Genomic DNA, 22,800 nt, shown 5'->3' on the forward strand with positions numbered 1-22,800 from the left:
CGACAACGATGATCGTAAGGATGGCAGCGGAAGATGGAAATGATAATGACATAATGACGATGAAGAAAACTGTACTGACGGGAAATCCTTTTAGTGAAACCATGACAACGTTTTGATGAAACGCTTACGTGTACAGAAATAACTGTTATAGCTGCTTGTATAACAGCACGAGTTGATGAAAACTAGTGACTGACTTAAGAAGTTCTGAGGATTAACAATAAGACGAATAATAAAAGTGATGATGATAAAGTGATGGAACTGATGATTATGAAAAAGGAAAAGAAGAAAAAGAAGTAATGCTTGGATGAGCGCAATAATTAAAAACAGAGAACAAAAATGATGTTTCTGAGAAATGGTTACAATTATTTTAATGGAGCAAAATAAATCAAAATGGTGAGTCGAGTAACAGGTGAAGGCGAAGAAGTTGCAGGTAGCTCACTTCATGGTGTCTTGACTTGTGTGCATCTTCAGCTATCTTCATGTCTTTTGGAGAAGTGATAGTCTCTGACAGTGCCTTCTTCGGTGAGGCTTTGACGTCTTCTTTTAGAGATTTAGATGCGACTTTTGTCTTCTCCTGGCTTTGCGGCTGTTTGCGCGCCTGGTTGTTACCTGTGGGTTTAGACTGAGCGGGAGCTGTTTTTGAAGGGGTGGAAGAGGCCTTGGCATGGTTGGGTGCGGCTTTACCAGCGGTAGATGAAGTCTTGGCACCAGGAGGATGAGAAGGGCCCTTAGCCTGAGCAGAGGGCTGAGCAGATGCCTTCGTCTGAGTTGGCCCTTTGGCCTGGCTCGGACCCTTTGTTTGGCTAGCGGGCTGCGCAGGGCCCTTACTTTGAGCATGTAACTGACTAGGACCTTTAGCTTGACTGGGTGCCTTACTCTGAGCTGAGGGTTGTGCCGAACCCTTAGCTTGGGCAGGTGGCTGAGTTTGACCCTTGGCTTGAGGAGTGGGTTGTGCAGAACCCTTGGTTTGAGGGGAACCTTGGCTGACCCCCTTCGTTTGAGGGGCAGGTCCAGCCTGTTTCACACTAGAGAGAGGGCCACTTACTTGGGGACCCGCTGGTTTCTGTTGTTGTTGAGGACCTGGGGCCCTAGGCCCTGAAAGTTGATTTGGCCCTTTCTGCTGAGGTGGTTGTTGATTGGCTGGAGCAGCTGGCCGGGGAGATCCCATGGGCTGCGCGGCAGGAGCTGGAATATCTCCCAAGCTTCCTGACAGGGCCCTCTGTGTCTGGCAGTTCAAGCATAGCCATTCTTTCTTCTGGAAAACAAGGACAAAGAAAACAGGAATCAGCAAAGTTGCAATCAACAATCAGACAAAAGAACATGGTGTCTTTAACAGACTCTGTGTTGCTAATGTACATGAATAATAAACTACTAAAAGTACTAAAATAAACGATCTGGATTCCACCTGGTGTCAGCAAATAAGCAAATAAAAAGCAGTTTAAGCAGTTAGTATTCAGACTAAATACACAAATTATGATCAACACCTGTGTTCATATTGAAATTTAAACTGTGTCAACACATTACTTGAGCGTTGTTCATGATGATTGATAGGTACAAGAATGTAAATGTGTCTGTTAGCTGGATAAATTAAATCAAAATGTTGTTGCTTTATAAATGGTCACGGAGTGCCAAGTACTCAGTATAGCAAGTCTGAACAACTGAATATTTGAAAGCCTGTCCAAACAAGGCCTTTCATCTCTTCAAGAAGACTTAATCATTTGACAACATTAAGCACTCTCAAACAGGGTACACAGAAGAAGAGTGCCGTGTGAATACAAATTAACACATCTGTTATTAGATTGAAGGGGCGCAACAGTCATTAGACCTTTTATGGAGTCAAGAGCAAATCTTCTAGCTGCAAGAGCAGGATTCGTCCTTCACAGTCATCCTCACCGAGCTCTGTGATCAGTGATAGTTATGGATTCTGACACTGCTGAAAGTCTCATTCAAAAGCCATCGCAGACAGGATATTAGCATAAACAGATTCAATTTCAGGTCAATGCAACAAATCGATAAAACTGCTCAATGGAAAGAAATGGTTATATTACAGGTTCTGAAAGCTGAAAATAGAGTCGAGGGCGCCATGTTCGCAACACGGCCCTTTGTTAATGATAATCATCTGCGCCTCGGGCCTGAGGAGGGAGCGTTCTCGTGTCGCAGACTTGTACGACAAAACAAATAACCTCATAAACACCTCTATTGCTGATTACCATCTGTCCAATAAATCACTTCTTTTATTGTGGTCATACTTCAAAAGCATAAATACAGAAGCTGGAATTTAACAACATGCCCTGTAACAGCTAATAAATAAAAGTAATGCAGGTGTTCAGCGACTGTATCAGAGGACATCTTTACTGCAGCCAAGACGCCAGAGAAGGTTGCAAACAAATGATTTACTTTTTTAAATGCCCTTGTATGTTATACTGCAACTATCAGTAGCCATATAAGTTACTGGGATAGTCAAATTTCAGACATGTGGTGAGCCTAAAGGAGAGTTTAACTTCTGAATTATATAAATAACAGAGAAAAACTCGCATTAAAAGTCAGACAAAGAGAGATTTAGGCTACAAGGAGCATCCTAACAGCACAACAGGGATGTTAATCTAAAGACCCCGGTGACCAGCGTTTGACGGACAGGTCTCCAGGGACAGGGTTGGACACAATCTGCCTTCTTTCCCACTTCGTACTTAGAGACGCTGATCAGGCCTTGTGTCAGTGCGAGACTGCTTATTTGTTCTTCTTTTGTGTGTCCTCTGTTTGGCTCACTGGCCACGACAATAAAAGGTGGATACACACTGTCACACAACACTTTTACTATTTGCCCAGTAGAGCCTGATTTGTGAACACAAAATAATCTACAAATAATGGTTAGTCACATAGCGGTGTGGGTGGTAGTAGACAAAGCTACAGCTCACATTTACCAGAAGAGGATGAAAAAAGATGACGAGGAGGAGGAGGAGGATGAAAAAAGAGGAAGGAGAAGGTGGTGAAGACATTGACCACAAAAGATGTAATTTTTACTACATGTGGTTCTATTACTGCATATTGATTAAATAATAAATAATAATCAATAAAAGTAAATGGCTATTTTTATGAGGGAATTGTAGACAGCAGATTAAAATGAGTTGTGTTTCTGGCCACTGGAGAAATCTAAGCCTCCAATTTTCTTTTTCTAAAATTTGAAAAATAAAATAAAAAAAAAAAATGTGGGTATTTAGTTTATTTAGTTAGCTAGATGTTTGACGTTCTTCTCCAGCTGGCATTAACTTTGTCTGTCTGTTGTTTGGTAATGGGGAGGCTTAATGTTCAGACAGTTGGTTTAGTTGTACAAAAACATTTGGCTGCTGCTGGGAATGGTGTCGATGTGATAAGTGAGACTCCGATTCTGCTGTTCTTGGACATATTACCTCTAAAAGCTCCGACCGATCAAGGCCAGCTATGCCTCACGTAGCTTGCGATCAGTAGAACATCATACGACACATAGCGGTGTGGCACTGACACAGCAGACTCGGAGCCTCATAATAACTCAATTAGAGCCCTTATGCAACATGAGTGATGAATTATGCAACTCCTTCCTTTAGAAATGATGCCATTTGAATCATGAATAGTGTGAAAATGTGCAGTTCACCTTGAATAATGCTGCAGTAACTGTAGTGTGGGCAGCTACAACACTTTTCCGGATAAAAGGAGATAAAATAAGAGCTTGGCAAACACTTGGTCAGGTTGAAAACCCTTCAACGACAGCAAAACCCACAGTGGGTGACTGTGAGGTGCTGCCATACTTAGAACTTCACCCACTTAGTTTGACAATGTGACATGCCCAAATACAATAAGCTGCCAATACCAAACCTAATATAACAAGGTAAAAACAGACGCGGTGGTAACATTTAAAATCTACATGCTATTTTTACTGATGCTATTTTTCCGTACAAGATAAAACCTTTCTTAATGTGCCCAAATCCTACAGGAATCTGTTGTCTCAACTGAGACCATGAAGCGTGGATGGAGCCATTGGCATGCCAAACAGACAGACTTGCTTTGTTTTTATATCTCTCAAGTGCTCTACTGAGAAGCTATATATAAACAGGTGCAGTACTCTCGGAACTAGCCATCTGTGCCGGTTCTTTCACGACAAGCGACTGTGTTTGTGGACAGCTAGGACACACTGGGACCGACAGGCAGCTACTGAAGCTCTGCAACGATACTGACGGGGAAGACGTGCTACGTGTGTGTCCCGTCATGCACACATGAATGCATAAGATAACAGAATCAACCCATCTTAAATAAATTCAAGCTTCTGAAGTCTCCACTCGCTACCTTCGACTTCCTCAAAACCACATCCAATCTTCTTTTCTGGGCATGTTCATAAAAGTCGAATCTAATTAAACACCTAAATTAGATACTAATGAACATTTTTTTTCCACGGAGCAGCTTTCTTCCTGCCATGTTGGCACTGCCAAACTCCCCTCTTTGCTCCTGAATCAGCATAACATCACTGCGTGGGTGAAGGGGAGAGAGGAGCAAGGCCAAACAGGAGCTGGGAGTAGCAAATTATTCATGTAGAGTGCTTTAGCTTGTACAGCACTGAGCGATGTGGGCTGTGCTTCCCACCTCTACCCACACTGTTTGGAGAAAATCAGGTCCACATAAAAGAATGAGCCTCTGTGCTTCTGAGACAGTCCTTTAATGCGCCTTAAAAACGGAGCAACCAATTCACTGTGGCAATCTCCAACAGCTCAATACATACGAATTAAAGTATAGCCAAAAGTACAAAAGAGGAAACTAATTAAGCATGTGCTTTTAGCAGGAAAGAATTAATTCTGAAAACAGCTTTTGTTACTTTTAACCATGAAGAAACTGACATAGCTCCATATTGTTGTTCTTCTGGGGTATGTTTTTTTTAATTGCTCCCTGGACCTCTCACTTTTGGGGGGAGGGAAGTTCTACAACTGTGCCAAACTACTATATGTGTGTGTGTGTGTGTGTGTGTGTGTGTGTGTGTGTGTGTGTGTGTGTGTAGTATGGCAGCGGGCTCAGTTTGTTAGTGGGATCATCCTGTTAGCGAATTGGTAACCTCATTAAATGGCAGGAGGTTAACGTGTCTGCTCAGTGGAGTGTGTACTTAACATTGGCTCTGATCTGTAATTCAGATGCAGCTGACGAGACGGCATACTGATTGTAATCGAGCGATTACGTTTAAAGCATTTATTGTCTGCTCGTGTCTGCTGCAACGTGTGATGTGTCAACAAGTGATTTTCAGCATCTGGACGTGTTTTTCATGAACGCTGGACTCCTTCTAATGTTTTCTGCTGCCAACATGGTTGCTTACACGAATGGGTTTACTGAATTTCTCATCAAAATGTCCTATTTTACGGCTGCTGTTGTAGCTTGACTGGTTGAGCTGGCGACCCACGTAAAGGGGCTGTAGTCCCCGATGCAGCGCCCATGGGTTCGAATCCCGCTCTTGGCCCTTTGCTGCAAGTCCGTCCCCCACTTTCCTGTCTCTCTCTTCACTGTCTTAAATAAAATAGGCCAAAAAAATACCTTTAAAAAAAGTCCTACTTTACTTTTGTCTTTCGGGAGAAAACTTAGTTATTACATAAGAAAATAATTTTACTCATTCACAAATTCTATGACAACTTACTTTAAATCTAGACACACATTTGAGCAAACACACACACTGAGATCCATTTTTAACAACTCTCCACACAAACTTTTAAATAACATTGCTATAATAATAATAATAATGCGGCTGGTCTATTCAATACCTCCCACACATAGGCTGTACTTGGGCGGACCGCCCAGGTATATTAACGGCCGCCAAAGTATATTTGGCGACCCATTTCCGAGAGAATGACACCATCCGCGATCGATTTGCATGTGTTTTCCTTGGATGCTGTATGTTGAGCTCTCATGGCCCTGAACAACAATACCGATCCTATTTCACTGTTGCACATCTCTTCAGCAGATATTACATCATGCATCCAGAAAATTACCTTAAGCATTATCATCACTGTGTGCGTAAAGTTTCAATTGTAAAATAGTGCTGCTGAAGCAAAAGTGTTGTGTTAGCAAACATAAACTCTATGTGTGCCTGGATAGAGAGTGGAGCTGAGAGAACAGCTAGCGTCTGAACCTGACTCTGTCACGAGAGACAAAGGTGGTTACAGTGAATTTGGCCAGTGTAGTAATGCTCCAGCTCACAGCCGGAAAAGCTGCCCTTTCACTGTCAAAATAATGAGAGATTGAACACTGCAGGTTACCACAAGGAAAAGGTCAGAGAGATTGATCCCATTCTCATAGATTGATTCCACTTGCACAGGAGCTTGCTGAGACATTACAGGCCTGATCACTCACACAAAGTGTGTGTGCAACCTGAGTGCGTGCATCCAAGTTTGTGTGTACGTTTGACTGCATGTGTTGGGAGTAGATTTACCAAATCATGTGGGAAAGTATATTAATTATCCAAACGGAAAACCTCTAATGACAAAACGCCAACCAAGGCATAAAGCAGGTACGACAAACTGAAAGCACTGAGGAATGTAGCACGCCTAATTAAATACCAACCGTGTTTACTGTCTCTCTCATAATCGTTAAAATGAAAGAGAGAACCAGCCGCTCAAAAACAGTAGATGAACTCCAGGCCACAACTTGAAGTTGTAAAAAAACAACTATGAAGTACAGAAAGGAGTCTGACTTCAGGCCAACTTACACACAAAAGGATGAAATAAACCTGCAACAATCTGCAGAGTAGTCCTCCAGATTGTAGCCTCAAAGGAGGGATTCAAACTACTGCGATTGTTTGCTTTCTTCCTCAGGTACTTCAAAAAAGACATCACAATTATATAAACATAAAAAACAGTCTGAAATCAATACAATCTTTTGTATGTGGATACACTAAGATCTACTTGGGGACCAAAAAAACAAGCTAAGCAAAAGGATTTTAAGTTAATTGTGCAAAAGTGTTTGCAAACAGTTGCCTGTTTAAACATCATGCATATCATGATCTCCGTCCTTTTGATCCTGTTTTGGTCTCCACCAACTCCTTTACCTGCTAAATGATCCACGATGTTCCACTAACTTTGCTTCCATCATCCAGCGCTGAGCGAGAACTGTGCAGTAGCTTTTTGTTTGGCTGAAGACAACGCCGATGGTAAAGTAAAGTTGTGGCCTTTGAGCTATAAAGTTGTACAGAACTGAAAGGAACTGCAGAGTCAGGAGTTAATCCTCCGTGGGCTCATCACTATGAGTGACCTTTCAATTTTGATCTTTTTATTGTTTCACCACACTGATGCATCCAATGCCAAAAGCTAAAACACTGCAATCTGAGACTGTAGATTTGTGTTTTTTTTTTTAAAGTAACGCTTGCACCCTCCAGCAGAAACACACCTATTGACAGTCTTTTCTTTTGATAGTGAAAGCTTGCCCATGTAAGAAGAGGTAAATATTGGAAAATGTTCTCTTCAAGGTGAGGTTACTACTAAGAAACTACTTCTGAGACAGTTTCTACCTACAGGCAGTGAGATCGGTTGCCCACGATTACGCTACTGTACTTACAGATTAAGCAAAACCTTAAGGAGCTGTTGTTAAATTTTTGCATCCTTGAATCCATGTCTATGTATTATTTCTGCTTTATTGTACTTTATGCATTGAGTATGTAAAAAATACTATCACATTGTGCAGCAGCTCAGAATCCTTGTCAGAAATCACAGACCTCCACGGACTAAAGGCAAAAACACACACACACAGCAGACCTGCACAGCACAAACTGCTGGTGAGATAAGACAGTGTGCACAGCTTTAACACTTCCTACCCATGGAGGGAGCCAGAGAGTGCACAATTTCATGGAGAGATATGGGGCCCTGTGGGAGCGAACACACCCACATAACAGAGCTGAAAAACAAACAGTGCACTTACAAAGTCAGATTCAAGCATCCTGCTAAATATTGCACTTAGAGTAGGCTGCGCATTTAACACCAACCTTTTTTTATTTATTTATTTATTTTTTTGAATTTCATCTGAGCTCTTATTCTCTACACAAGCGGTGATGGCAGTCACACCTGTCCCCACTTAAATCTGACACATCAGTGTGTTTGGATACGCTGGTCAAATAGGTGCAGGAACACATGTGCCGGCAGCATTGTGAGCAATCTACACAATCTCACTGTCAGTCAGCTCACAGCGAGAGTCTGTCCCCCACATGGGTTCGCTGCCAGGAATCAGACCACAAGCTGCGAGGAAGAAATGTCAGCTGTCATTAAATGCGGTCACATACCTCATTGAGATATAAAATAGTAGGTGCTCGTTGTTAGAAGGGGAAGCAAAGGTCCTTTCCCACATTTGAGGTAATCTTTCATTGACACTACTCAGAAAATCGTACTGATGTATTGTTTTGCATGCTGGACCGCTGATGTGTGCAAGAGACAAATAACATTTTCATGCCACGATGAAAGGAAAATTGAGGCAATGTCAGAAAAAGATGCAAACTTTCTGCTAGAAGAGTGAGGAGCTGGGAGCATAGCAGCTATGCACGGCAGCATAGTCATGCATCATTTGTAATCTTTTCCCTCAATTATTATTTCTAAATGTCAGACCGTGTTTCTTCTCCTTCTTATACTAGATACCCAGCAATCCAACAGCAAGCTTACACATCTTTCCCATCAAAGCAGCCCTGGTCATTACCTGAATGTAAAATGTTTTTGACAACGCGCGGCGAAAGGCGGCAGCCACGTCAACCTTCAAAGTGACAACAAAGTAGTGAAATTCAGAGGGTCGCCATGTAACAACAAAGGCAGAAATCATCATAATAGTCCTTCAAGTTCTGCGTCTCACAGAGATTAATGAGGCATGCGACAGAGGAGGTCATAATTAATTCGTAACAAGTGAAGGTCAGGGGAGCAGAGGGTCAGCGTGAATTATTAACTACCACGTGCACAGGGGCACGCTGCCAAGCAGGTGTGAACAGGGTGAGCTTAAGGTGAGTGGGGAAATATGTCACACACGCTTTGGGACCCAGATGTGCCGACGCATAATCATGTTCAATACTAGTAAATGAGTTATGAAGCCCCTTGACACGCTGGATGTAAAGTGCTGACGCGCAAAACAAAATGCAACAAGAGTTTACGTCAATCCACAACAAATAATCACACTCTGTCTTCAATGCACTGGTATTCAGAACGATAATTAAAGATCAGCAGGACAGGTCATTCTGCTACAGCCCTACCAGAGTCCATTGTATCCACTTCTATTGCACCCAGTCTGAATGAACAGTATTTTAAGACTACTAAGTGTGCAGTGGCAAGCGTGACCGAGCACATGTCCCAGCAGGGTGCCAGGCTGTGCCAAGCCACGCCACGCCTGTGACAGGTCAGTAAGAGTCAGCAGGTATATAGGTCAATCCCCTGGGACTCCTTCAATGGGGACACGTGGTGGGGCCTGTGGATTAGAGAGGAAATGAAGGATCATCCACTGAGCGAGCAGGACTCAGCTGCAGCCACAGTCACTCACACAGAGTCCAACGCAGCGCGCTCAAGATGCATACAGTTAAATGATCAGGACGAGGGGGTTTGCAGGGTCAGACACAGTGTTTTCACACTCTGTTGTTCTTGATGAATGCAGTTTCTTCTGTGTCAGGGTCACTGGTTTTCAAGAACAGTTCTCAATAGATCAACCTACAGGTAGACAAGCCAAGTTTCTGAGTAGCCACCGAGGTTACTTTTATTAGATTAACGCCAAACACATCTGAAGAGGTCACATTAAAAGCTGCAGTAAATAACGACAACAGCTCTACAGAAAGATTCACGTCTGTGTCATATAAAACAGACAACTTTGTGTAATTGTTCATCGTTGAGGTGCTGTAAGTAGGTTCTATATGCAGAACTGAAAGTGGAATGCACTGAAAAACAACCGAAATGTAAAAATCAATACACAAGCTGACACACATCACAGCTCAACCAGCACCACAAAGATTAAACTCACTACTGTGCAACCTTGCATAGACACTGGGATAGCATTAAAAACAGCTAAGCTGCTATACATGTTATTATTTTTGTGGCTTTAGGGCACTGCACTGAGATACAGCAGTGGTTCTGGCTAAATGCTAGCATGGGCATAATTTTAGGTGTAATGTTTACTGTTTTGCTATGTTAGCTTAGCATGCTAACATCTGCTATTTAGCTCTAAACACAGAGTGCCATTAGCGTCGCTAGTTTGTAGTCACAAACCAGATTAGTGGACAAATTGAGGATTTGATCTGATGAGAGCAGTACATGAAAAGTCACAGAATCACCATTGTCCTTTGCATTCATCCTCTGGGAACCATGAATGTCTTATTAATTAAACCTATTAAACCTGTAGACAAGCAGATCTTTAAACCCAACCCCATCCTTTACTTGATATTTACATGAGACGAACCAGCACATTATCTGAGTGTTAACAGGAGCAGATGAAGGTTTTCTAACCCAATGGTCGACTACACATGGAAGAACATTTATTTTTTGTGAGTAGGACTCTGTGTGGCTGCAGGACAACAGTGTGTCATCTGCCATTAAGTGTGTGTGTCTCTGCCGTCCCTCCAGGGACAGAGAAGCATCGGGTCAGGTCATGTTTCCTGCTCTTTATTTACATTTTCTGTCTGTTTCTATTTGTTTCAACGGCGGCAACAGGTGCTGTCTTTCCCCCATTGACATGCAGGCTGATTGAATTGTGAGACAGTGTGTAACCAACACATCTAAGGGACACCACAAGATCATCGGGTCTGAAGCGTATTTCTAGCTTCATGTCTGTTGTTTGCAGTGAGTCAGACACTGGTGGATGATATTTCTACCCTTTAAGCTCTAACTTTGCGTGTGTGAAGGATTTTTTGTAAATAAAGTTGAGAATATCAGGCTTCAAATCCCTCTAATCCCAGTTATCCACAATTGTTCGTATATGGACACATGTCATATTCCAGGATCTCCACTTGGTAATTAGACAACGCCACGGCACAGACACGGCGTAAACTACTGATGACCTTCTCATGGCAGCTGACTTTTCAGTCCTGCTCCTCTCAGATCTGACAGCAGCTTCTGACACAACAGACAATGTCGTTCTGTTGCTTTGGCATGAATGGCGTAGCTCTTAATCTGCTTCGGCCCTGTGTGAGTTATCAAATGTTTACTGTTGTCTTAGGTAAAGCCTGCTCTGCATCATTATCTCTCACCTAAGGGGTCCCACAGCAGTCAGTTTTAGGACCACTACTTTTTTTTTTCTCTGTTTATATGCTCCCCTTGAGCCACATCACTCACCACCATAAACTCTCTTTCCATTCCTATGCTGATGATACACCGATCACTCAAAACATCAAGACTCTTGTTTAGTTCCTCTCCTGACACTGCAGTGCGAGATGGGATACGATTCATTACAGCTTATTTAGGACAAGATGGATATTCTTTCACCTGGTCCTTTTTTTTAAAGAAAAACTGGCTCTCCGGGTTGAATTTGGAGGCTTACGTTAAGCCTCAGACTTAACTTGCAGCGGAGAAGTGAAAGTAATTGTCAAGTCGTACTTTCTTAGGCTTTAGTAGTACGGCAAAATTAAGACCATTCCTTTCCTGAGCTAGCAAAGGTAGTAAATTCCCTCGTGTCGCTTCTCAATCGCTGCATCGTTTTATACTCCTGGCTCAGCCAATATAGCCTGCAACCCTTACAGTCTGAGCAGAGCACAAGACACACGGCTCCTTCTTCTAGTTCTTATGAACACGTACATCCTTTCTTCCATGTTTATTTAAACTATTGAGTGTTTTTGATTCATATTCAGGATTTTGTGAAAGGTCCTGGTGATGCTCTCTCAGGCCTTCCCTTCACTTCGCCTGGTCTTTAGCAAGTAAAATGCAGCTCAGTCATGAGTTCATCGGGTTCTGAGTTGTTGTTTATTTCACCACACACTCGGCTTTCCATCATTATTATCACAGGGGCTGATTTTTTCTTTTTTTTTTTTTTACAGAGCAGCTACTGCTACAGATCCACAGAACTTTTTACCACAACTCGTCTAGTTTTTGCAGCCAGGACTTTCTGTTTTTGAGGCTTATCTGGGATTTGCATCTTCTGGTTATGAAGTCTTCTTTTGATCATTCAGCATTCTTGACATGTGTGCAGTCATTAAGAAGTTTTTTCTTCGCTGCACAAAGAATTCTCTGCACATCCGTAAGACTTTTGCTCCTCGGGTTTCCAGTTTTTTTTCTGTGCACACTTTCTTTTTCAGAATGTGCCAAACTCTTGATTTTGGCAAGCCAACCGCCTGTCGGTGTGTCATTCAGCAGCCAAGTGTCGACTTACTTTTAAACCCGTTGAATTTTGGCACTACGTATTAAAAGAACTATATCTGACACGCAGTTCTTTCAATGCTGACGTACATGCAGTCAAATTAAAGTGGAGACTTGGTACTTTAATATACAGTAGCATCCATTATTTTTTTCTTCAAATTGAATGTTCTGGAGCACAGAGCCTGAAGAATAAAAAAAAAAAAAAAACTCGAAACACATATGACCTGAACTGAATATAATGTAAGGTAGGGGGGAGGTCAATGAAATACTATTTCTATAAAAAGCATGTACAGTAATAATCCTAATCCATCGCCTCCACCACGGCTAAATATAACTGAATCATTATGGGAGATTCTGTGGATCCAACTCTTTCATCCCTCAAAGAAGTAAAATCTTTCCTAGAGGACAAGAACAATCCAATATCCCTCCTCGTACACTTGAGGACTTGTAAGACAGCATTCAAAGGACGACTGAAGCTTTTCTGAAAGCAAAGGGTGGTATTTGACTGTTTCCCCCCCTTTTTTTTTTTCTTTTTTTGTTAAGCCTTTTAGCCCAGCTCTGCTAATTTGCCTTGAGAATATTCAAGATGAATTGCAGTGTTTATCCCTCTGCAATCTCGCTTTAAAAGCACCCACAGCGACAGCACACAGCTCAGCTCGGTTTAGCGAATGCACTTTTCTTTGTGGTCAAACGGCCTAATGCAGTCGGTGTAATAAAAAGTCTTTGATGTGTCTTATTTTCACCTTCCTACACTACCTGCCCCCTTGATTGCGCAGTTATATTTCCTGACTCATTCACCGTTCTCCACCTTTGCGGGCTTTAATCAGCGTACAGACTTAATGTCAGCGAGATAATAGGACACAGAATTGCTGTGTGGCTGAATGAGATTAAGTCAGATGCGTGCACCAGTTGATAACAGTAAAGTCTATCTGCAGCATCAGACAGAGGAAGGGTGATGCCGTGAAGATTAAAGAGTCAGATGTGCATTTTGCATAACTCCTCCGAGGCAAAAGCGGAATAAAAGCAAAACAAAAGTCAGAGCTCTAAAGATACATCTGTTTCCCAGAATGTTAATCAAGCTGCAGCCAAACAAACCTATTTTACACTGTGCTTGGCAGCCAAGCCCAAACAAGTCATGTGTCTCATCTTGTCACATATGTCTGTCCCCGGGACAAGTTAATCAGGCTGTCTCCTCAGCCCTGTTTTATTTTAGATGAGTTTCTATTACTCCTGCCAGGCAAAGCTACAGCTAGCAGCCAAGCACATAAAATCTATGTTAGACTTTCAGACAAGTTACTCAAGCTGTAACCCATCACCAGAATGCGAGATGACAAGAAAGCGAGATGACAACTTTAATGGAAAAAGTCCCGCAACAACAAAAATCTGTCTGCTAATTCTCCAGCAGTCTAACGGGCCGGCTGCTTATTACAGCCGTCCCATGTGTACGTGAATGCATTTAGCTTAATTAGAGAGTCTGGAAGCAGTAAAACTTACCTGCAAACTGAATAGAAACAGTCTGACACACGTTAAGACAGAAAAGACAAGTCCGAATGTACACTAAAAAATAAACTAAACCTTACACAAACTGGGATGCAGGTTGTAATGTGTGATTTACGTCAGAAAGAGATTCATAGCAGAAGAAAGAGAAGAAACTCTGACATATCTTGTGTCTCGTGCTTTGCCTGAAAATCATTTGTTAATTTATTTTTTCTCAAGATAGAAGTTTGACGATACAGAAAAGGGTCTTCTTGCTGATCATACAGGACTCAAATGTGGGATATTTAAGCCAGTTAAGAGGCTGAGATGTCCATATGAGATACAGCACATTTCATTCACTCGAGTTTGTGTGAAAAAGGCCGATCGTGTGGTGAATTGTGAGTAGTTTTCATGAGACATACAGGAGCAAAGATCTTAATTCATCCAGTAGATTATTCATCTTGAGATGTGTTTCATTGCCTGGGATTAGCTTGAGAACTTTCCATAAAAGTACAACAATACATCAGAAAACCTGTTTGTGAAATACGTGCTCGGCCACTAACAACAGTCCATCTGAAAGTAGAGCCCCAGCGTCCTCACTCGTTGGAAAAGACCATCTTTCTAGTTGCTCCTCATGCTGCTTTTACGACTGTTGTTATTGTTGTGAGGTCTCTGCTCATGACTGCAGCTCAGACCCTCGCTAACTGATCTGATCATCTCCAGAGCTGCTCGACAGCTGCAGCATTGAGAAGATTAGCAAGGGGTTAAATGTAATATCTGAGCGATCAGCGAGCTTTATCTCTTTCATTTTGTCTCGCAATCTCCCGCTCCCTTTCATTATAGCTCCCCCTCGCTCTGTCTGACTGTGTTTTTGTGTTCCCCTGACATACAACCACACTTCTCTGTTCTAAAATCTCACATTAGTGTCGCCAGCCTTTTAGTATCTGCAGCCTCTGAGCATGGAGCACATTCAGCTAACCCCCTTCTTCTTTCCTAATGCCAGCATTAGGGAGTAGTCGCATGCCTGAGGTGCTGCGGGGAAGAGAGAGCGAGAGCACCGATGAGGCGGGTGAACTGATGTGTTGAGACAGGAGGGCCCAGTAGCAGCGGTGGGAGGACTGCACTGGCCCACCTCGCTGAGTCTGACAGCGAGGATAGACACGGCGCTGCCAGGGGCCCCTGGAGCATCGCAAAAGCTCGTTAGCATAGCCACCAGGCCTTGAAGATGATGAGTTCTGAAGAGGTGATTAAGCCAATGCAGAGGTTCCTTGTAGGCTTCAAAGCACATTTGCTTACAAGGTAGGAGAGAAAGGGCATTTGAAGAAGGAACCACAGAAGGACTAAAGGGGGTAATTCAAGTTCAGTATGGTCACTGTGCTCCTCAGATAGTCATTCATCAAAAGAGCTGATATAGCTGCTGGTGCACGCAGGGCTTGGAACAGGTCGAGGTTGACCTGAAAGACACGGCGTGAAAAATGAACACTTGTGGTGCACATAAATGAAGCTGAACACGTCTCATACGATGCAATCCCAGTGTCAGAAAGTGCTCGATACGGTAGATTTTCCTCTCATTCTTTTCGATTTCCTGTCACTCTCGTCTTCAGGATCCAGCGAAACAGGGGCGGCAACAAAAAAAAGATATATATCAAAAATCCTGAGAAGCACCAACTGGAAGGTGAAAATCATTCTAGACGTCTCAGCATATCTGTGATATACAGAAGTTTAGACAAAGTGTATGCAACTCAGTCTGAGACCAGTCTGGGTGCCAAACACAAAGGTCCCAGAGATGAGAGTGAGTGGCATTTAAGCCTCCAAACCAGCCAGCCATCTGTGCTTGGTGCCACATAATCTCAACATGAAGCAGTCGTCCTCTTCCTGTCAGACTGCAGCACAGTCACACGCTGACTTTTATCACTGGATATGCTGTACTGCACTTAGGATGCACTGACTTGTTGGGAATACAGCTTTAGGGTCCCAAAAAAAAAAGAAAAAAAGACGATGTTTCCACTTTCCAGTCTCTTCGATGCTAATACACTTATCAGAAAAAAAAGTCAAAATGGTATTGTCTCGGTTTAATTATCCAACAAGGCTTACTATTCTCAGATGGCACTTATTTATGTGGGTGGATCTGAACAATGGTGTGTTGGGGTTAAGCGCTGTACTCAAGGGGATCACTACACTCCCTCAACATGGATTAGCAGCACTCTCAACTAGCTCCTTCTGTGAGACCCCCCACACACACCGACACACAGAAACACACCTCTCGCTGTCTCTTTTTGTTTGTGTCTGTATCACCTCTTACAAATACTCTGCCTTTACTACGTGTGGAGGCTTTAAGACGACTGAACTGCTGTCTCGGCTAAATCGGCACAACGCGGGCTAAATCAAGAGCGCTGAGCACCCATGTTGCAGTGTCAACCGCGAGAGATCCAGTCACAAGTAATTGCCAATTCGATCAATGTGTCAACTGCACGCAGCCGCCGACTAAGGCATGTCGACAGGAGGAAGAGGAATGCGCACAGAGGGGGAGGATCGGTGAATCGTGCAAAACGACGGAAGGTGCACGGATCCATATTGAATTGGAACAAGACAGGAGAGAACAAAACGACCACTGAGGCACGGGGGAAAATTTAATTTATCTGACACGTTGCCTAAATCTGTATAATATCGGTGAGCTACAGCACATTTGAGACGGGCCTGAAAGAGCAAGGTACAAGCCAACAATTAAATATTTTATGAGAATCTATTCCTACTTTTGACTTGTGGCAGCTTTACAGCGAGGCCTGTTATACAGTCCGTCAATTTATCACGTTTGAAATAAGGGAACACGAGGAAGGAGTACAATAACGTGTGTGTTGATCCGTATGAGTGCATATGTGTGTGTTTGCAGGGACACAAATGCTGTGTGTTTAAAGAAGTACCAGATGCTACCATTAGCATTTTAAATGATAGTTAGAGTGGCATAATCCGACGTCTAAAGTGTTAAAATGAGGCCGCAAGAACAGACAGTGTGTTGCACGTAATTATCAAAGGTGCCTTTGTTGTCTTTGTGAACGAAAAATGAAAGTATTTTGGGTCTTTAATCAGAAAATAATTTGAAAAATAAAACCCCAACGTACTGTAACTCTCATTTATTCGCTCCTATTGCTGTGAAAACATTCATGGTGGCCTGTCTCTAAGACGCATGTGTGCCTCTGAATGTTAATTCTTTCACCAGTACCGCTTTGTGCACTGGTTTTAGAGGCACATAGTCCATGCAGCAGAAAGGAATATGGAAGTATTAAAAGGTGGCAAGCAGCTGATTGAAGCCGGGTGGGTGTTTGAATCTGTGATGGTGTAGCACCATCACTTTGGGAGCAGCCAGGCTGAGCGCGGCAGGCTTGGATGCCTGATGCCGCCAGCCATCTGGCTTTGGATGAGACTCCTGAGGGAGACACAGGCTGGTGCCAACCTTCAGAAAACATTTCCAGCATGTTTGAGAATGAGAATGACATGTTCATCTATACTGTGGCTCTGCGTGAGAGCGCCGACTGTGTTCCTGCAGAGCTGTGACACATTCACAAATACTACATGTTCTACATATGTTCACTGTATGCCGGCTGTGACTTCAGGGGTACTGAGGTCTCGAGCTGTTCTGTAGTCCTGAATGGAAACGCAGAAATTAAGATTAAATCACTTCCATAATTTGGGGTTTGAATTGAATCACGCACAGCTCTCCATAGCGGCTGAATCAACCTGGACGTCTATGAAGAAATGTGGTAAAAATGGGACGTAGCTTTTGAAGGGTAAAAGCCTCTTCTGCAATTTCATTATCAGCTCATGTGTGAACAGCACAGTTTACTGCATGGTGTGTTCAAGGCCCATAAAAATGAGCCAATATACCATAGAGTTCCTGCAGACGGTGATACAGACTGTTAAAACGCCTTTCTTTGAACAGTTTTCTAACTGTTATTACTTTGCCACAGCTGTGCATATTAGAGCCTGAGTCTGTGAGAGCACTCCTGGGTGTGAGTGTGTATATATATATATATATTTATATAATGTCTTGTGGGCATGTATGGCTTTATCATATCTTGCACATTGCAGATAGAATGTAAAATAATGACTCATTGACTGGGAAATATGGCAAAGTGTCAAAAAGTTATTTAAACGCTGACCTTTTTGCAGCTCTTTATTGTTTCTACCAGCCCAAACTATTGTGACCAGGGAAGAGATCCAGAGCAGACCGCAGCTGAACTTTACTTTGCTGACACATCAGCAGGGTATGCTAATATTAAACTCAGGTTTGTTTGATCCACCTTATATTCTAGAGGACGAGAGAGTCTTATTAGGCAGCTGAAAAGGCATGTTGGGGCTGAACAGACAAGTATAAACGAGGAAATTAATCTGTTATGAGCTGCCAGAGGTGTTGAAGTTTGTATTAAGCAGGCTTAAAGTCCCTCTCCGGTCACTGATTAAACCTCGAAAAACTCATCTCGGTGTATCAAAGTTACTCTTTTTTTTCTCCCTTCCTGACTTTAAAAGGTCTTCATGTAAGTCTACACTGCTGCTCTACACCGAGCAGGTCGAGACCCCACCTGATTAACTGCAGCTCAAGCACACCAGCTCACCTCCAACACTGTAAAACTACTTCACGCTGCAAAATAACCATACGAACTAGAAACTGATTCTGCAGAAGAATAAAGACACAGGACGTTTTTAGATTCGATGCTTCTTACATATGAAACCCCAGGAGTCTGAATCAGTGTCTCTGAGACTATTAATGGTACGCTGCAGTTTTAAGGTGGAAACACTAAGTCATGGCGCTGATGGCTTCTGCCTCTCATGACATGTCTTCCAGCATATGAGAAACACCATATGGATATTGTTAACAAGGTAAAAAAAAACTTGACTTTCACCTCTCAGGGAGACACTGATATGAGACACTGAAATAAGGAGGCCTGGATCCGCTCACCTCCATGAAGCTGGTAAATCACACCGTGACAGGTCTTCCGGCATATAAAAAAAAAACACCATATGGACATGTTATAACAAGGTAGAGAAACTAGATCTTCACAGGAGAGGTTCTTTAATGTATGTCACGAAAGAGTAACTGCAGTTTTTGTTTGTTTACCCGCACTGTTTGCTGCCCGATAAATCATATGTAATCCTTACGTTTACACAACCTGCTCCAGACACTCGGTTAAACTAATAGCCTCGTGCACCTGCTCGTATGCATTTCTCCCGTCGCACACACACACACACGCATGCATGCACGTGCACGCCGGCATCAACACACAATGACCTTATGTGACACGTGGACTCAAACGCAGCTCTCTCGCTGCTCCACACTGCATGAACTATTTATAATGTTCTCCCTCGCTGAATTATTGATGAGCTATGTTTTCTGTTTCTCCACACTTTTTCTACAGTTCTGTGAGAAATACAGTCCTTTCACTAATGATCCACTCAGGACCTCCGTCTCGTTAGAAACAGTGGGCACACTTCTATATCATAATAATAGACACACAGAGTCAGATCAGGGCACCTGCCCAAGCGTGGGAACGAAAAATTTAGGCATATGGGAGAACTGACACGGGGAGAATAATGTTACAGCCAGACTGCTGGGAACGGAGACATAATGTAATATGTCAAACACACCTCTACCTGTATTTACAGTCAAGAAGGAGCTAAGGCTGGGCGTCTGCTCTGCCGTGTATGCTTCACTAAGCTCGACTGTAGCATGAGGAGAGACGGAAAGCTTCAGGAATGAGGGCTGACATCAAGTGTGCTGTAAATCTGATTGGGCAGCAGACGCTCCGGCGGAAACATTTTATGTTCTATTTACACCCAAACTCCGGGGAGACGACAATGACACAAGGTTGGTTTTAATCTCCTTGAGAAGCGTAATGGGGGGAGGAAAAGTCCCGAAACAAGGACATCTTATTTACTCAGAGCCACACATGACTTTCAGCACTAATTGATGTGAAATATTCTGCAACGTTACAAACAGTTGGCTCTCTCTCACTCATTATCTCTGATTCTCACTTTCTTCCTCCTCCTCCTCCTCCTCCTCCTCCTAAATCTTTCACCTCTTTCCTTCCTCTCCTCCTCCTCCGTTCTTCCACTCGTTCTCGCACAGACATTGGCACTCGTCGTCTCGTCACAGATTTAAAAGGGTCTGACTGTGTTTTATATCATACAGCTCAGCCTAATTCGCTCTGAATGAATTATGCATTGTGTCACTAATAACGTGACAGAAAATGTATTTTCATGAATATTTCCGACGTTTTTCTCGACTTCCACAAGCTACAAAACATTTTTCAAAGTAGACACTGTGAGGGAATATTCTATTAGAGGATGTGATCGTCTATTACCAAAGGAGACAGTTTGCATGACATAGTTAGGAGACTGAACGCTTATTGAAACTGTATTTTAGAATTTTATATTTCCAATTAACTCAGATTATTTTACTAAGAATTGTTTCCACTTTGTAATATTCTCCTCTGTTTGTCAGTGTAAAAAAAAAAAAACCTTAAAAAAACAATATTTATAGAAACCATATTTTCCCTGTTTGCATTCTCTCCTCCTGTCCTTTCTATTTGTAAAAGCTTTCTCCGAGTGAGTTCTTCCCGATAACGAGTGCTTAATAACAATGCAGGATTCTTGCTATAAAACTACAGTTACCATAAAAGTGCACCGACGGCTTCTGCTGCAGCTCGGCTGCTGTGTGAGTGCAGCGTGCACTCGCTTTGCTCGTAGTATGACTTGCTGGAGAGTCAAATGCACTTCGATCCACTGCACAGTGAAGCTGATGGGAGACCTTGAGCAGACATTGCCAGTGCAAACATCGCTGGTGATGCTGAAGACTGAAGCATGCTGCAACCGGCTGCGATTGTACAAGTCGTGCACCTTCAGTAAGCGATAGGTTATGGTGTACGGCCAGAACTGACTCTGTGCTCTGTGACCACATCGTAAATCAAATGTGTTTATAGTTGACTTGAATAGACAGACTGGAAGGCGTGGTGAAAAGCCAGGAGGAGGAGAGATGTTGCCCATGTTGTTACAGCTCACCTGGTTGAGCTGGCGACCCATGTATGGAGGCTATAGTTCCTGAGTCATGGGTTCAAGTCCTGCTCTTGACCCTTTGCTGCAGGTCCTTCTTCCCCCACTTTCCTGTCTCTGTCATATCTAATAAAGCCAAAAAAGGCCATAAAATATCTGTGGTGATCTGAGTTTTGTGTGAGACTGTGTTTAGTGTATGTGCTTGTTGTTTCTTGTGGCTGTGTTTTCAGGCTGGACGGGGTTTCCGGATTGGAGAGCGCTCACTCACTCTCCTCCACACCTGATGCGCATCAGCAATCAGCGCTGGACAAAGCCTGCCTCCACCTGTGCTCCAGCGCCAGTGGATTATCCTCCTCTGAGTGGTAACAGGCCAGCAGTGTGCTGAGAAACTTTGTGCTCTGAGTAACTCGCTTTGACTAACGTGCTTTCGTCCGGGTTCATTGCCAGAACCTCCCCCGACGGATCGTCACCTCCCCAGCCCAGCTTCGGCAGCAGAACCTCAGTTGTCCTTCGTGGAAACTTCCCCAGGAATTCCCTCCCTCACTCGGCTACCCTCACGAGCTTCCAGGTGTCCCTTGCTTCCCTGAAGCTGTCAAATAAAACCCTCTTTTCTTCACTCCCAACCCTGTGTTGCACTTTTGGATCCCTCCTAGACTGAACCCTCACAATATCTTTAAAAATACAAAGAATGTCCCAAACGAGGAACATTTCCAGACACCCTCTAAAAGTCCTTTTCCGGTCATTGATTAAACCTTTAAAAACTCATCTCCAGGTCTTAAATTAGTTATTTAGATTTTTTTTAAAAATGAAAATAATTCTTTCCTGCCTTGAAATGACTTAAATGTAACTGCACAGTTGTTTCCTCTACAATGTGGATAGGACTCACTATAAAACGACCCTACACTGTTCAGTGATAGGTGGTAATATTAAAGTAATTCAGTCGCTCAAAGAAGAAACTGCTCACAAAGCCACACCCTACAATTTGACAGACTCGGTTCCTTCAGTTTGGCATAAATGAAACCCCAGAAGTCTGAATCTTTACTTCTAATATCTGCACACTGCAGTTTCAAGGTGGAAACACTCAGCTATGGCATCCACTCCTTATTTCACTCATCGTGTGTCTTCCAGCGTGTTAAAAGCACAATATGGACAAGCTGCCAAATTTAAAAAACAACAACTTAATATTGACGAGAGGCGGTCTTTAAGGGAGACACTGATGGTGCAGAGTTTAGTTGTACACATGAGAAGTCCTTCACATAGTTGAGTAAAATTTGAAAAGAGAATGAAGATGCCCAGATCCTCTCACGTCCACCCAGCTGGCCAATCACACCATGAAGTGGGTGTTAATGTTAGACATCTACTGTCAAGGAAACCGATTACCTAAGATGTCAGACAGACCATAAATGCAGCTTTAGACAGCTTCTTTGATGACTCCTTGGTATCTATTGGTCTCCAGCAAAGACCCGAGGCAACAAAAGTATTTGAATAATTTCAAAAATTATTGCTAGCTAGTCAACATCAATATAACTTGTGGAGCTTCTGTTATTTTTACTGTCCTCTCTGAACATCTTCTCTCACTTGTCCAGCTACAAAGTTGGTTGTTGTCCTGCTGCTAGCATTAGCAAACTCTCTTTTGTGTTGGGACTTTAGATGTATAATAAGTTATAATGAAGTGAGCTGTTTGTCACGCTTCCTCTTGACAGCTTAGCAAGGAAGAGCTTACATCCCGCCTTACATTTCTGGTCATTGCATAGCTTAAAACAACTGCAAATCATTCCTCCATTGCCTACATTTTGCAACCAATGCCATGTTAACACAAAGTGGACGCACCGTGTTAGCTATGTTTTGCTACTACGAGTAGAGTGCATGAGCATCAGACGTGATTACCTGATCCCAGCACCAGGATCAGTGCATCCCTAACTCACACAGCTTTCTCCTCACACCCTTGAAAACGAGGGATGACGATTATAATTAAGTC

At 42.9% G+C, this 22,800-nt stretch overlaps 1 protein-coding gene across 1 annotated transcript in view; it reads right to left on the minus strand.

Moving 5' to 3' along the window:
* bsnb (bassoon (presynaptic cytomatrix protein) b) overlaps window positions 1-22,800 on the minus strand; it is a 60,454-nt gene that overhangs the window by 13,238 nt on the left and 24,416 nt on the right. Inside the window, exons 4-5 of the mRNA XM_008285185.1 lie at window positions 979-1,255; window positions 440-936 (exon numbers count right to left, since the gene is read on the minus strand). Coding sequence (XP_008283407.1) covers window positions 440-936; window positions 979-1,255 — 774 coding nt within the window. The remainder of the gene's footprint in view (window positions 1-439; window positions 937-978; window positions 1,256-22,800) is intronic.

Source organism: Stegastes partitus, unplaced genomic scaffold, assembly GCF_000690725.1.
Source record: "Stegastes partitus isolate 25-593 unplaced genomic scaffold, Stegastes_partitus-1.0.2 Scaffold10, whole genome shotgun sequence".
Classification (NCBI taxonomy): Eukaryota; Metazoa; Chordata; class Actinopteri; family Pomacentridae; genus Stegastes; species Stegastes partitus.